General features: G+C 39.1%; 2 protein-coding genes across 3 annotated transcripts in view; one reads left to right on the top strand and one right to left on the bottom strand.

Moving 5' to 3' along the window:
* The window catches only part of VIL1 (villin 1), a 26,474-nt gene extending 22,801 nt beyond the window's left edge, over positions 1–3,673 (top strand). Inside the window, exons 19-20 of the mRNA XM_023529722.1 lie at positions 131–271; positions 3,451–3,673. Coding sequence (XP_023385490.1) covers positions 131–271; positions 3,451–3,564 — 255 coding nt within the window. The 3' untranslated portion in view covers positions 3,565–3,673. The remainder of the gene's footprint in view (positions 1–130; positions 272–3,450) is intronic.
* A 783-nt stretch (positions 3,674–4,456) lies between these two features.
* Positions 4,457–12,691, bottom strand: part of USP37 (ubiquitin specific peptidase 37) — a 73,118-nt gene continuing 64,883 nt past the window's right edge. For both annotated transcript variants that reach the window (XM_011358596.2, XM_011358597.2), the window contains exons 22-25: positions 11,446–11,561; positions 10,092–10,161; positions 9,642–9,780; positions 4,457–9,111 (exon numbers count right to left, since the gene is read on the bottom strand). In XM_011358596.2, coding sequence (XP_011356898.1) covers positions 9,024–9,111; positions 9,642–9,780; positions 10,092–10,161; positions 11,446–11,561 — 413 coding nt within the window. In that variant the 3' untranslated portion in view covers positions 4,457–9,023. The remainder of the gene's footprint in view (positions 9,112–9,641; positions 9,781–10,091; positions 10,162–11,445; positions 11,562–12,691) is intronic.

The raw sequence follows: 12,691 nt of genomic DNA, 5'->3' as shown, positions 1-12,691 counted from the left end.
GGTGGGGGCCATGGAAGGCTTCTTGACGGAGGTGCCCTAGAATCAATGTTCATTCGCTTCAGAGAGCAAGGCAGCCTGGGAGGTGGCTGCCAACCAGCTGAAGTAACAGTGCTTTCCTTTTCTTCCCTAGGAGATCACAAGCCCTAAACAGGATGTGTTTAACGCTAACAGCAACCTCAATTCTGGGCCTCTGCCCGTCTTCCCCCTGGAGCAGCTGGTGAACATGCCAGTGGAGGAGCTCCCTCAGGGCGTGGACCCCAGCAGGAAGGAGGTAGGTCGGACTCAAGGAGCAGGAGGAAGAGCTACGGCTTGACCCCCAGATTGTGTCCTGCAGATGGCTAGGTGCTGGGGATGACCTGGTGCACAAAACAGGCCTGGTCTCTGCCTTCGTGTGAAGTTACATCTCAGTGTGGAGTGAGATCAAAGGAGACCGATTTTTTTACACTATGCTTTAATTTTAGTGAAGATAAGTAGGTGTCACAAAGGTGAAGTATAGATGCCATGAAGAATATTACAAAAAAGAACCTGGTTTAGTCAGAAATTTCCTTCTGAAAGGTGAACAGGAATTATTCAGGCAGAGTGGGTTCTTCCTGGAGAAGGGAGCAGCATACATGTAGCCCAGAGGCAGGGAATAAGGACTGGGTGGGGCAAAATGTGAGTGGCACCAACATGTGCAAGCTGGGTCGGGGCGGCTGGCCAGGGGAAAGGGGGCCGAACTGATCAGTGCCCTTTTGTGCCACGTTAGGGATGATGGTGTCTATCCTCAAAGTGGAAGGGAGCCATCATGGTCGAAGTAGGAGGGTAGCAGTCAGGTTTACACTTTTAAAAGATCACTATAGCTGCTCAGTGAAGAATCAAGTGAACAGTGGCAAAAGCAGCCGCTGTAAGTCAGGCTGACAGGTAGATGGGAGCTTAGCATAGGTGGTGGAGGGGAGGTGGAAGGGAGGGGGATGGCTTATAGAAATATAAGGTAAAATCAGTGGCACTTGGTGAGTACCTGATAAAGGGTATGGGAGAGAGGGGAAAGTTGTGTTCTCTGAGATAAAAAACACAAGGTCAGACTGAGCTTAGAGAGGGTGATCATGAGTTTACAGGAAGTCATGCGGTTTGATGCATCTGGGAGACGTTCAGGTTGAAACACATGCTCGGTGGGCACACCATTCAGAGCAGCACCAGGGCAGACCCATCAGGTAGCTGCAGCTTCAGCCTTTGTGGATCTCCCTGTGCGGGGAGATTTTGGCAAGAAGAGCTTGTTAAAAACACATTTCTAATATTCATTCCCACTTCATGAAGATTCAAAATAGGCTGCAAATCTAGCTTGATGGGGTACAGAGAGGAGAGAAAATTTACTCTGTGTATAATAAACCATAAAGAAGTAAGTCTTACAAAAGAATTAAGGAATCTACAGGAGATACCTGATTTCTCCAAGAACATCTAAGTCTTTTAGGGGTTCAGGCCCGATATATGTGTAAGTATATTATTCCCAGAGCATTTGCATTTTGCCCTTTGCCTTGGAGACAACTTTCATGCATTCTACCCCAGATCCGCCCATCTGTTTTCACTGTAATATTAGGATGATCCCAGTATATTAGTCATAATAACATTACAAATATTTGCCCAGCCCTTGGTACATAGAAAGTAATCTATGAATATAAGCTGTTATCATCACTACCTGCTCTACTCCTGAGAAAACTCAGGTCCAGAGAGGGGAAGTGACTTGCCTAATGTGATATAACTAGTTAGTAGCAAAGACAGAGCAAGAAGCAGGTCTTCTGAGTCCCACTGTTACCATTGTATCATGTGGCATAAAGTATTTCTTAAGGGAAGGGCAGCCAGTGTTACTGAACCAGGTGATTGACAGGAGGCTAAAAGGACTGCTCATTTTGAATGGAACAAACAGAACCAACACAACCCCATCATGGCAGAAGCAGTTGAAGAAGTCTTCGATCCTTTCTTAAAACTCAGTTGTCTGTTGCTGATTTTTTATTGTGGGAATAGCATACATTCTTGTGGGAGAGCTGCGGGTTCGATGCCAAATAGGGAGGGTAGGAGAGGTCTTCAGACCTCTCTGCCTGCTCCAGACTCAAATGGGGAGCCAGTGACATGAACAGTAGGGTGGTGGGTCTGGCTGCAGGCAGTAGCAAGAGGGTCATTGAAATGTTTGAGCATCAATGAGTAAGCCACAGAGACGGATGTGGGCAAGGGTGAGGCTTATAATCAGCTGGCAGGACTGCAGGGTTTAAGAACAGGACCAGCGGAAAGATACAAGTCCACTGGGATGGGCAGTCCCTGCTATCTAGCCCCAGGGTCAAAGTCCAGACATCTTGACCAAGCTGTGGAGCCAGCCTGGTTGAGCCAGAGAGGGAACGTGAAACCACCCAATTGCAGACTGAGGACACTGCAGCCACAGTCGTGAGGGACTTGGCAGCAAAGGGGAATGCTAGACTTGGGGTAGGCAGCTCGTTCCTAGCCACGGATGCCTAAACCACTCGTTTAATCTCTTCTTCCAAAACAAGGCATTCCACTGCCCTGCCTGGGGGAGTAGGAAGGGCTCCCAAGAGCCTTGAGGGAATGCCCAGGGGTTAGAGGCAAAGCTAATGACAGGTCAGAGAACTGGGGCATCATCAGACCCACCTGAGCTTGAAATTCATCTGCGGGTGTTTACAAAGTTGCTGTTCAGTTCAGGGGTCTCTGCGAGAGTCAGTAAAGTGTTCTCCAGAGTAACTCCCTGTTGCAGAGCAATCTATGATTGAAAAGAAACCCACAGCTTTCACCCTACCCCATCCTCTCCTGGTGCCTGGGGAGCAGAGATGAAGACTGAGGGATGCTGCTTTTAGCAGCTTTAATTTGGGGTGAGTGTGCCTTCAGTGCATTTAGCTTGCTTTTATCAGTATCACTACGTCATGTTAGCTGGGAGCAAAAGACATTTCAGGCAATCCCCTCAACTTATGGCTTAAGATACCCAAGGCCTAGAAAGGTGACTCCTAGCTGTAGGTACACTGTTTGATACATTGTTTTCCAATGTCTTTTCATATGTAATAGTATTTTTGTCCCCATAAAAGCATTACAAAGCAGCAAAAATTGAGCTTTAAGAAATTTCTATTTTATTGAGAGGAAAACTAAAATCTGGAAAGAGAAGCAACTTCTTAACCAAGCTAAGTAAATGTTCTAATTCTTATTTCAAGGCTAGTGTGAATTTGACCCTGGTCAAAAAGAAAAGATGTTCAGTCTACCTCATGTTGTCACCGTCCTTTTTATTATGTTCCCAATTCAGGGATCTTATCTCTTGGACTCAATGCCACCCACCTCCTCCCCATCACTTTCCCAGCTCTCCTTGACATTGCCTGTTTTTGCCCTTCATCTGATTTTTATGCCACTCCTACATGACTCATCAGAGTAACCTCTGGGAAAGAATGTGATCTTTGCCTTCTGGTCTCTCTCCTCCTCTAGGAGCACCTGTCAGTTGAGGATTTCACCAAGGTCTTGGGGATGACGCCAGCCGACTTCTCCACCTTGCCTCGATGGAAGCAACAAAGCCTCAAGAAAGCAAAAGGACTATTTTGAGAAGCAAGAGTGGCTGTGGTTGTGAAGCAGTCGCTACCCTGCTCACAGTTTTGTTTTTATTGCTGGTATTAATCCTGTATGAATTAAAGGTTTACACTTGTACCTGTGAGCAGCAGTCAATGGCAAGGGTATTTGTGTTTAATAACTTACCTATTCCTCCAGAAAGATGATGCCTCCATCAGGAGCCTGTAGTCCCAATGTCAGCTCTCAAGGTGGTTGCGTTTTTTCTATCCTGGAGTGTGACATCATTTTTAAACCATTCTGTTCTAGAGCTTTCCCTTCTGAGAAGGGCAGCCTCACACTCCACGGAACATTAGTTCTGAGGAGCCTTCCCTGGGCTTTTATCAAAGGCAGGTGGACTTGAAGCGTTTTGGTTTTACACTTTTCCCAGAGCAATGGCTTTCCCTTTCACATACACTTTCCTCACTGCCTCCCTCAGGCGATAAGTTAAAGGAGATCCCTTCTTTGAAAGAGTCAAATGGCCTAGGAGATGGGCCTACTAGGTTTCACAATCCTTACTTGCCAGTCTCCAGTGAGAGGGGATACACTGGGTCTAGGCTTGAGGCCTAAAGGCAAGTATTTAATGCAAATGCTATTTCACCCCTTTTGGTACTTTTAATAAGGCAAAGGAAGAGCAAGGACAGCTAAGGCCAAGGCTGGGTTTACAGACTGGTATCCGCAACCTCTGCAAAGCTTTGTGGGTTCCTCAGATGAAAATGGGAACTTGGTGCTGACCGTGGGCCTATGTTGCTTTGCCATTCCATTTCCTTTAAGGTTTAATAGTGCTGCATGAAGTCCAGGTCAAGCCAGTGAAGGTGATTTCCAACCTCAACAACTGGTTGTTAGGTGTCTGCAAGAATATGTCTTTTCAGAAATAAGAGTCAAACCAACACAAGGTTAATAAAGGCTTTAATTTCACACACACAAAAAAACTCTATGCATAATTTAAAAAGGAAACCAAACCAAGGAAAAATCATGAAGGATACAGAGGAACAGTTCTGCTAAAACACAGATAAAGTGCCGCTCCATACAAAACAACATAAAGAGTCAGAATCAGAAGTCACTGAACACAAAGAAAATCACCTCACAGATAATGCGGCCAAAGCTGCCAGCAAACCTGGTAGTGGCTCAATTACACAACGTGTAGGAAGCTTACTTCTGTTTTCCTCTCCGTAGCATAAATTAACAACACTAACAGGCCAGAGAAGTCGGAGGGAAACCTGGGGATGAGGTGTGTACAACCACATGCAGTCTCATTCTTTGCACCCTCACTGTTCTTGAAATAGACCAGTTCGGTCAATTGCTCTTCTTTGTTTTGGCATTCAACCTAACAAACCTGGGTCCTGATCCAGACCCGCTATACACTCTATTCTTATACCAGTGTACACGCCTATACTTTGAACCTCTGTTAAGAAAAGTCCAACCTTTTCAAAATCAATTGCTTATATTCATACTGGCACACTTTTAATTAAACCTTCAAAACCTCAGACACATAGCATACATGGAAAGGAAAATTTACTCATTGTTTATAAATATGATACAACGGAAGAGACCGCCTGAAGTCTAGTAATCAAAGCATGCCATAAGGAGTCAATGATTGTGGTGAGACACAGCAAAAGAATTCTGTCACAAAACTCTCAAGGCCAAACTATAGTCTCCCAATAAAAATATATATATGAATTTTTTTCAGATGTTAATAAGACATATTAATAGAGACAAAATAAGAGACAAACTAAGATAAGATGTTAGAGGGCAGAAATCTTCAGTTTTTATACATCTAAAGAGAGCATCAGTGTAAAGCAAGATGAGAAGGAAAAGGACATATCTGTTTTTTGGGGGACACTTTTTCACTTCTTGCATCTGGTACCGGGTTGGGGTTGTTGGTGATTATTTTTAAAAAGCTCCACATATATAATATCCACATGTACTTGGAGATCTACCTGTTTCCCTGATTTAAAACAAAACACTACCTAAGAGGGTCAATTAAATCAAACAGGGCAAAAAAAAAAAAAGTTGGCTAAGAGTATCCACTACAGTCATTTCAGAGGAAAGAGACGAGTGAGGAGGGTAATGTTTTTGTTTTAATATAATGTCTTTTCAGTAGATCACAAATGAGTTTCCAAACTACCGTCTTTTCTCTGTTTCCACCCTGCAGCCCCACTCTCTACACTCACAAAGATCAACTATATATGAGACACTGCCAAGAATCTTTAATTTAGGTGTGTCCGAATAACTTTCATTACACAACTATATCTGTAGCTATAGCTATATTTATATAGTTACATAATGGTAACTGGAGTATGGAAAAGTCAGTCATGAATTTGCTTGCTGAAGTTTTAAGTCTTAAAGCTTCTCTTTTAGAAGAATTTTACATTTGATCAAAGAGAGAAATAAATGTGTAATCTAATGTTTGCCTCCCAGAGTTAATTAACTGATCTTTAAGTATCATGGCATACTTCTTAAAATGTAAACTATATTTACATTTGTTACATCTGCTATTGAGCCATTAAGTTAGGCCTGAAATTAACAGACCATGGCAAGTAAACAAATGGCTTTTGGAATCAAAATATAAATAGAAGAACAAGTCATAGATTTGCTTCTTTTCTATCTTGCCGAAATAAAACTTATGTGTGCACACATACACAAATATATTCTCCACAAAACAGTCTATCTTTTCACAGGCCCAAATTATAGTCATGGCTGCTGAAGTGATAATAGATAGCATCTGGCTCATGAAACTTTCCAATCCTACATAAAAATATTAGCTGATAAGAATCAACAAGTTTTAATTTTAATTTAGTTTTCCCTTCTAAAAAATTCTAATTAAGATCAGCTGCATGCAGAACTAAGCGCTGTCAAGTTCCAATTCAATGTCATTTAAAGTAATGTAATTGCATGTGATATTTTTCAACAGGAAGTCAGTTATTGTGCAGGCTGCTTGGGACTGAAGCACTTCGTCCCTGTTTAAGTTGTCCCTTCCTGGCCCCAACATGCCAAATGCTCCACCCCCTGATTCTGAGCGAAATGACTATACTGCACAAAAAATATTATCTACTTATAATTTTAAAATATATATAGTCAGCTCAAAAAAAAAAAAAAACAAACCAAAAAAACAAACTCCAACAAACCCCATCAACATGGTCCAGCTGAAATCTCCATCTGTAGTTATTAACCCTTCACTGAACCAAAATGAGAAAAGTAACTTTGTAAAAGGAGAAATAGTTAAAAGAGGGAAAGGAGAGAGGAAGGCTGACCAGGCCACAACAATGAACAGATATCAAGAAAAATACAAGTCCCAAACCTGCAAGGATATGAGCAGTGAGATAACTCATCTATTCCAGTAACCTATATTCGACTAATAAGTCCTGCCCAAGACATGACGATCACATCACATTGGGTTTCCGAGCCAAGTGTACTTCTAAACCACACACACACGCAAGCTATGAAAAGCAAGTCAAATGAGAGTACTTTGTGGGCAATCTAGGCTCGTAGCGTTATTTCTATTTTTTTTTTATGCCCCAATGTACCCCTTGTTTCAAATCATTCCCATTTTTAACAGTACCTCTCGAAGCTCTCAAATACAGACACAGGGAAGAGAATAAATAGCTAAAGAATTTGATCACCACTTCACTCATTTGAAAAAAAGTTATTTTCAAGGAAAAAAAAAGGCTCCCCACTGGAAATAAAACATAAAAATTTTCTTCTGCTCTATACTACTCCTGCATATCCTGCCACCATATCATTTTGGAACGTTCACTAGAGTAATATGTAAATAAATGGTAGGAGGCAAAGCTTCTATCAGTAGTTAAGCAAAAGTGCTGGGGCTGTTTATGATTCAAAGATTCAAAATGTTAGAAGAGGTTACTATGTCAGAACACATCTAAGTTTCGAGAGTGGGGCTGGAGCTCTCTAAAGCAATCTTCCAGAAAAGATGTTGCATCTTCTGTGATGAACTTTAAAATGTTTTCTCCCCTTGAAAACCTGATATGGTTTTGTCCCTACCTCAAAACCAAAGAGTAATCTTGTTTATAATAAAAGATAAAAAATAAAATGTTGAAAGTTTCCTTTTGTTATACTTAACTGTGTGATCCTAATGATTCCTGGGCTCACGAAATTATTTTTTGGACAGAATTCTACTCTCAAACTCATTTTTTATATGGTTTTACAAGCTGGTTGCGTCAGCTGAATGACTAATGTAGCACTTAATGTTGGACTCCCATTTAGTCTCAACTCAAAGCACCTAAAAAGTAAGATAAATATATTATGCACCTTTGTTATGTGTTACTTCTTGGGATTACCTAAACTGATCACATTTTAATTCCCACCCTGTTTTAAGGGCAAAGCTCAAAAGCGATTGGTTAAATGTTCAAGCTTCATCCTATAGCTCATGTACTTATTTCACACTTGCGGTAGGGCTTTAGCTTTAGTGGTTCAAAGATTTAGCCAAGTGTACTTCTAACACAAGAATACTCCTCTTGACTTCTCTCTGTCTGAGAGACAGAGATGCTAGCATTCTTCATCATCCCTAAGTACTCTTGCTGGGGAGTCCCAATTGGGACAATATTAGTTTCCTACCTCTTAAAGTTTTGGTTGCAATCTGTTAGGGTAATGTTTGCTCCATGGAAAATGATACAGGAGAAAAAAGATTCTATCTTCACCACCAAAATAATATAGATGATATACAATGAATATACTACATGAAGGAATCTCTTTAAAGAAAATACAAAATGTACAATGAATACCAAATGTGGGACTATAACACACTCTGAGCACCAACAATCCATTTCTTGGGACTGCATGTAAACAGCAAAAGCATTACAAATCCACAAAATAATTTTTTAAAAAAGCCCCCCAAGTCAGGTGGCAGAAATGCCCTTCCTTTGCAAGGAGGGCAAACTGTCATTAGTGTAACATGGAGAGTTGATTTTCCAGTGAACTTTACTAATAAGAAACACACATGAAAGATTACAGACTTGAGTGAAACTACTCGAGGAACATAAACGCTAACTGCCAACTGATATGTATATCTCCACACATTTCTCAGTTGAATGGACTCTTTGACACTTCATCTCTTCTCCAAACTGCTGTGCTATTAATTTTGCGCAGGCATACTCTGGTAGCTCATTCTAACTCTTTAAGGCTCCATTCATTCCACATGTGTGTGTATGTACACATATATATATATATTTACAACATGTACTCCTAAGACAAAAAGAAGTGCTACTCTTGTAGGAGAAAAAGAAGGTAATCAGCTACAGATGTGAGACCAAAGTTCCCATAAAACAATTAGCATGGAGCATTCCGCATAATTGCAATTTTTGTTTTTTGGTTTGGCCCTGAGCTGTTTGTTGCTCCCGCATCAAGTAGAATTTCAAATTCTCTTCAGGCAGAGGAAAGATGAGGAGGGTGACAGTAAGAGAGAATACGCAGTGCACACTGCCAACCCAGGAGTCTGTTCCTCACGAGGCCTGACGAGTGGTCTTCCCCACTTCCAGGCTGAGTGCCTGAGAGTTCTTTTCTGTTTCCAGCAGCTCATCAAAGATCTCTCTTAAAATAAAACAAACAAAAAATAAGCATCCAGTGAGCAAAGCCAAAGATACTGATGAAACCTGCATAATCCCATTTGGTGCCTAAATTTTATTAAATAACCAGTTCATTCATTTGATCATCATGTTAACCCCAAGTGCTGATTTTTGAGAAATCAGCACTTGAGGAAGAAGAAGGCTGGCAATAGCTTTCAGAAAAGTGCTATGTAGTTTGCTATGTAGTTCCCATTGATATAACTCAGATCTTCTAGCTGATCAACTGGAAGATCAAAAAGGTTTATGATAAAGCAGCTTATACTATAAAACAGTCTTAAGTTCCATACCTAGATGCTATTGCATGACGAGTAATTAATGCTGAATGAAAATATTCTGGACTTATAAGGAAATAATCTTATAATCAAGACATGAACCCTAAGCAAAGATAACAAAACCCTCTAATTATCAACCAATTAAGTGATGGGAACATTTTATCCCTAAAGGAAGAAGAAAGATGATTTTTAGCCCATAGCTTCAGATTTGGCAGTTTCTTACTTGTGCATATAAAAGAAGATGTAACCACTCCGATCCCGATCACTCTGCACAGAAGCCTCTTGGATTTTAGATACCTCTAGGTCATTATAGGTAAACCACGCCTGCTTCTTAATGTCATACACATCACTAATGTAATGACCTGAAATAAATAAAATCTTAAAATTGAGGTTTTAAAAAAACATTACTGAATTTTGCTCAGGTACAGGAAGTTTCAGAAGGAAACAGCCACCCCATCTACCCCAAAATGTTGCTAAAAACCATTTTAAAAACATGTACAAAAATTTAAGGGAATAATATACCACACTAGAACAACTTTTCTGATAAAAGAGTTCAAAGTTTTTCTTGATGCATTCAACTTACACCTCACAAAGCGAGGCACAAAGCAACCTAATAAGGAGTAAATGCTGGCTACTTCATTTATAAAATGCTGAAATCATAATGTCAATTTACCTGAAGAAGAAGTGCTACCAATGTGACTGACAACACTGATGAGCCGATAGGAATGAGGAAGATTTCCTGTCTGGAAAACAGAAGTGGTCATGACTTTCAACTCTTCATTTGAATCAAAGCAAAACACTAAATTTAAATTTATAATTAAAGCTGACATGGTTAAGTTTCAGCATGTATGTAGACAGATTTGATAAAATATCCAGTGGTTGATATTATTCATACCCTTTGACCCAAGAATTCTAATCCTTAAGAATGTATTCCGAGAAAATAATTCAAAAGAAGGAAAGAGTATATGTATAAAATTATTTACTGTAGCATTATCTTTAATAACAGAAAGTTGGAATAACAATAGGTGCAATAACAGTTAAACAGTTAGTGGTATAGCAACTCAATACTATATTATTCAGTTATTTTTAAGAAATCATGTGGGTCACCAACATGCTAACTTGTTTTCAAACCTACATGAATGCATATAGCAACCCAGCTCTATGAAAACAGGTACATTAACAGTTAAGTACTGGAAAATGGAATGAAAAAAAATGAAGAGTTGCTGTGTTGCTGTAGGGATTAAAGGTGAACATTTACATTTTAAATATTTTTTAAAATGCTATTAAAATATTGCTAGTAAAAAAATAAAACATCTGGAAAGAGATATTCCTGCACTGAGGCAGTACTATTAGGTATAATTTTGGGAAGGAATATAGCTATATCTAAACCAAAAATCATTAAAATATTCATAAACTTTGATGCAGTAATTTACTTCTAGAGATTTACTTGAAGAGAAGAAAAAATCCTAAATATACAAAACATTATATAATCTTATACAGTTCCTCAATGTATTATTTATTACAGTGAAAAAACAGAAACAACTTAAATACTCAATGATAGTTAAAAATTAAATAAATAGTATGTTCATTTGAGGGAATATAGTACAGCCATTAAAAATAAAATGTTTATAAACAGTCTTAAGCAATTATTTAAGGAAAAAGAAGGATAAAGAAAGGTTCCAATGTGCTTCAGTTAATGATAATTAATGATAATTAATTCAACAATTTTTATAGTTTTGGTAACTATAGGTGATTAATATACATATGACTTTGAGAGTGATGTTACTCAGTTATTATTACCAACATGCAAGTAAAGTGGTCAGGATGTACTTCTGTTTTTGTTTCATTTTGTTTTAAATCTTGTAAGAAATGAGGAGCAAAGGACAAGAGACAGAGAAGACCATTTGACGGCTGCCGAAGAGGCAGAAATGCACCTGTAATGGAAACTGACAGTGGGGCCTTTTAAGATAAAGAGCAGGAGTGATACTACCTGACCGGTTCTACTCAGGGAATAAAATGCCACCTACCTCAGCATTTCTTTTCAGTTCCTCAGCTTCAGCTTCTGTATATTCCATATCTAAAATATCCTCATTTCCAGAGTCCTCATCAGAACCCAACGAATCCAAGACAGAGTTGTTAAACTCTGAAGAACACAAAGACAGAGTCTTGTAAAATTTCTTGAAATAGACACAAAGAGATGATTAGGAAGATAAAAAAACAGCTTGAGTACACAATCATATAAGAAAACATAAAACATATTATTAGGGTTCCAATTCACCCAGCACACTTGGGAATAACAATGCAGGCACCACTCATCTGTAAAAGAAATGCTCCTTTTTCTTTTAAATATATTTATATGAAAGAGGATATAAGAAATAAAAGTGAAGAGAATATTAAAGATAATCCAATTTTATTAAATTCCATACTATATAAACCACATGTCAGGTTTGAAGGACACTGTGCATACTGTAGGGAACACCAGCAAATATAAATTATCTCACAGAAAAGAGACCATAAAGGTCAACATTCTTTTTAATAGTAAATCATTCTTTTTAATAGTAAATCATTTTTTGCAATTCAACAAAAATAAAAGAAATTCAACTTTTAACTCTTAAATTTCATCTAAAATATACTAAACAAACAAACAAATCCAAGATCCATTTTTTCTCTTTAAAAATGTACTTCCACTGGAAGAATCTCTCTTTACTAATGGCTTTAAATAAAGAATCCCAGGAGCATTTGTACACAAATGGCTCTTTGCTTTTAAATATAATTAATTCCACTAAAATCACAGTACAGAGTTGTTTAAAGGACATGAACGCCTAAGAATGGGAAGAAGAGGAAAAAAGACTACGTCCTCAAAATTCTAGAAGCTGAAAAGCAGATGGGTGACAGGCAGACTTAGAAGACCTAAGAAACCCAAAACCAAATCCTAAGCCAGTAATGGAAAAATTGAGAACCAATCCGATTCACATTACAGAATCTTCAAAAGACATTCGACTTGGAAGCACCAGGTACCTCTGAAACTGGAGGCTAAGGAGGGGATAAAAATAAGAATTAGGAGAAAGCTATTTGAGAAACAGACTCCTAGATCCACATTCCCTCACTTCATGCTGCTAGGCAATGACAAAAGTCTGGAGCTTTATTCTGTGGAGAGGGTAAAAGTCTCAGGATTGGGGGATGCTAGGCACAGGGGAGGCCATGAGTACTATACTGAAAATGGGAGGGAGTAGGTAACAGTTTGCATATTGACAGATGACTATAACCTCTCAC

The sequence above is a fragment of the Pteropus vampyrus genome, unplaced genomic scaffold (genome assembly GCF_000151845.1).
Source record: "Pteropus vampyrus isolate Shadow unplaced genomic scaffold, Pvam_2.0 Scaffold42, whole genome shotgun sequence".
In the NCBI taxonomy this organism is placed as follows: domain Eukaryota; kingdom Metazoa; phylum Chordata; class Mammalia; order Chiroptera; family Pteropodidae; genus Pteropus; species Pteropus vampyrus.
This window is presented reverse-complemented; position numbering and strand designations above follow the sequence as displayed.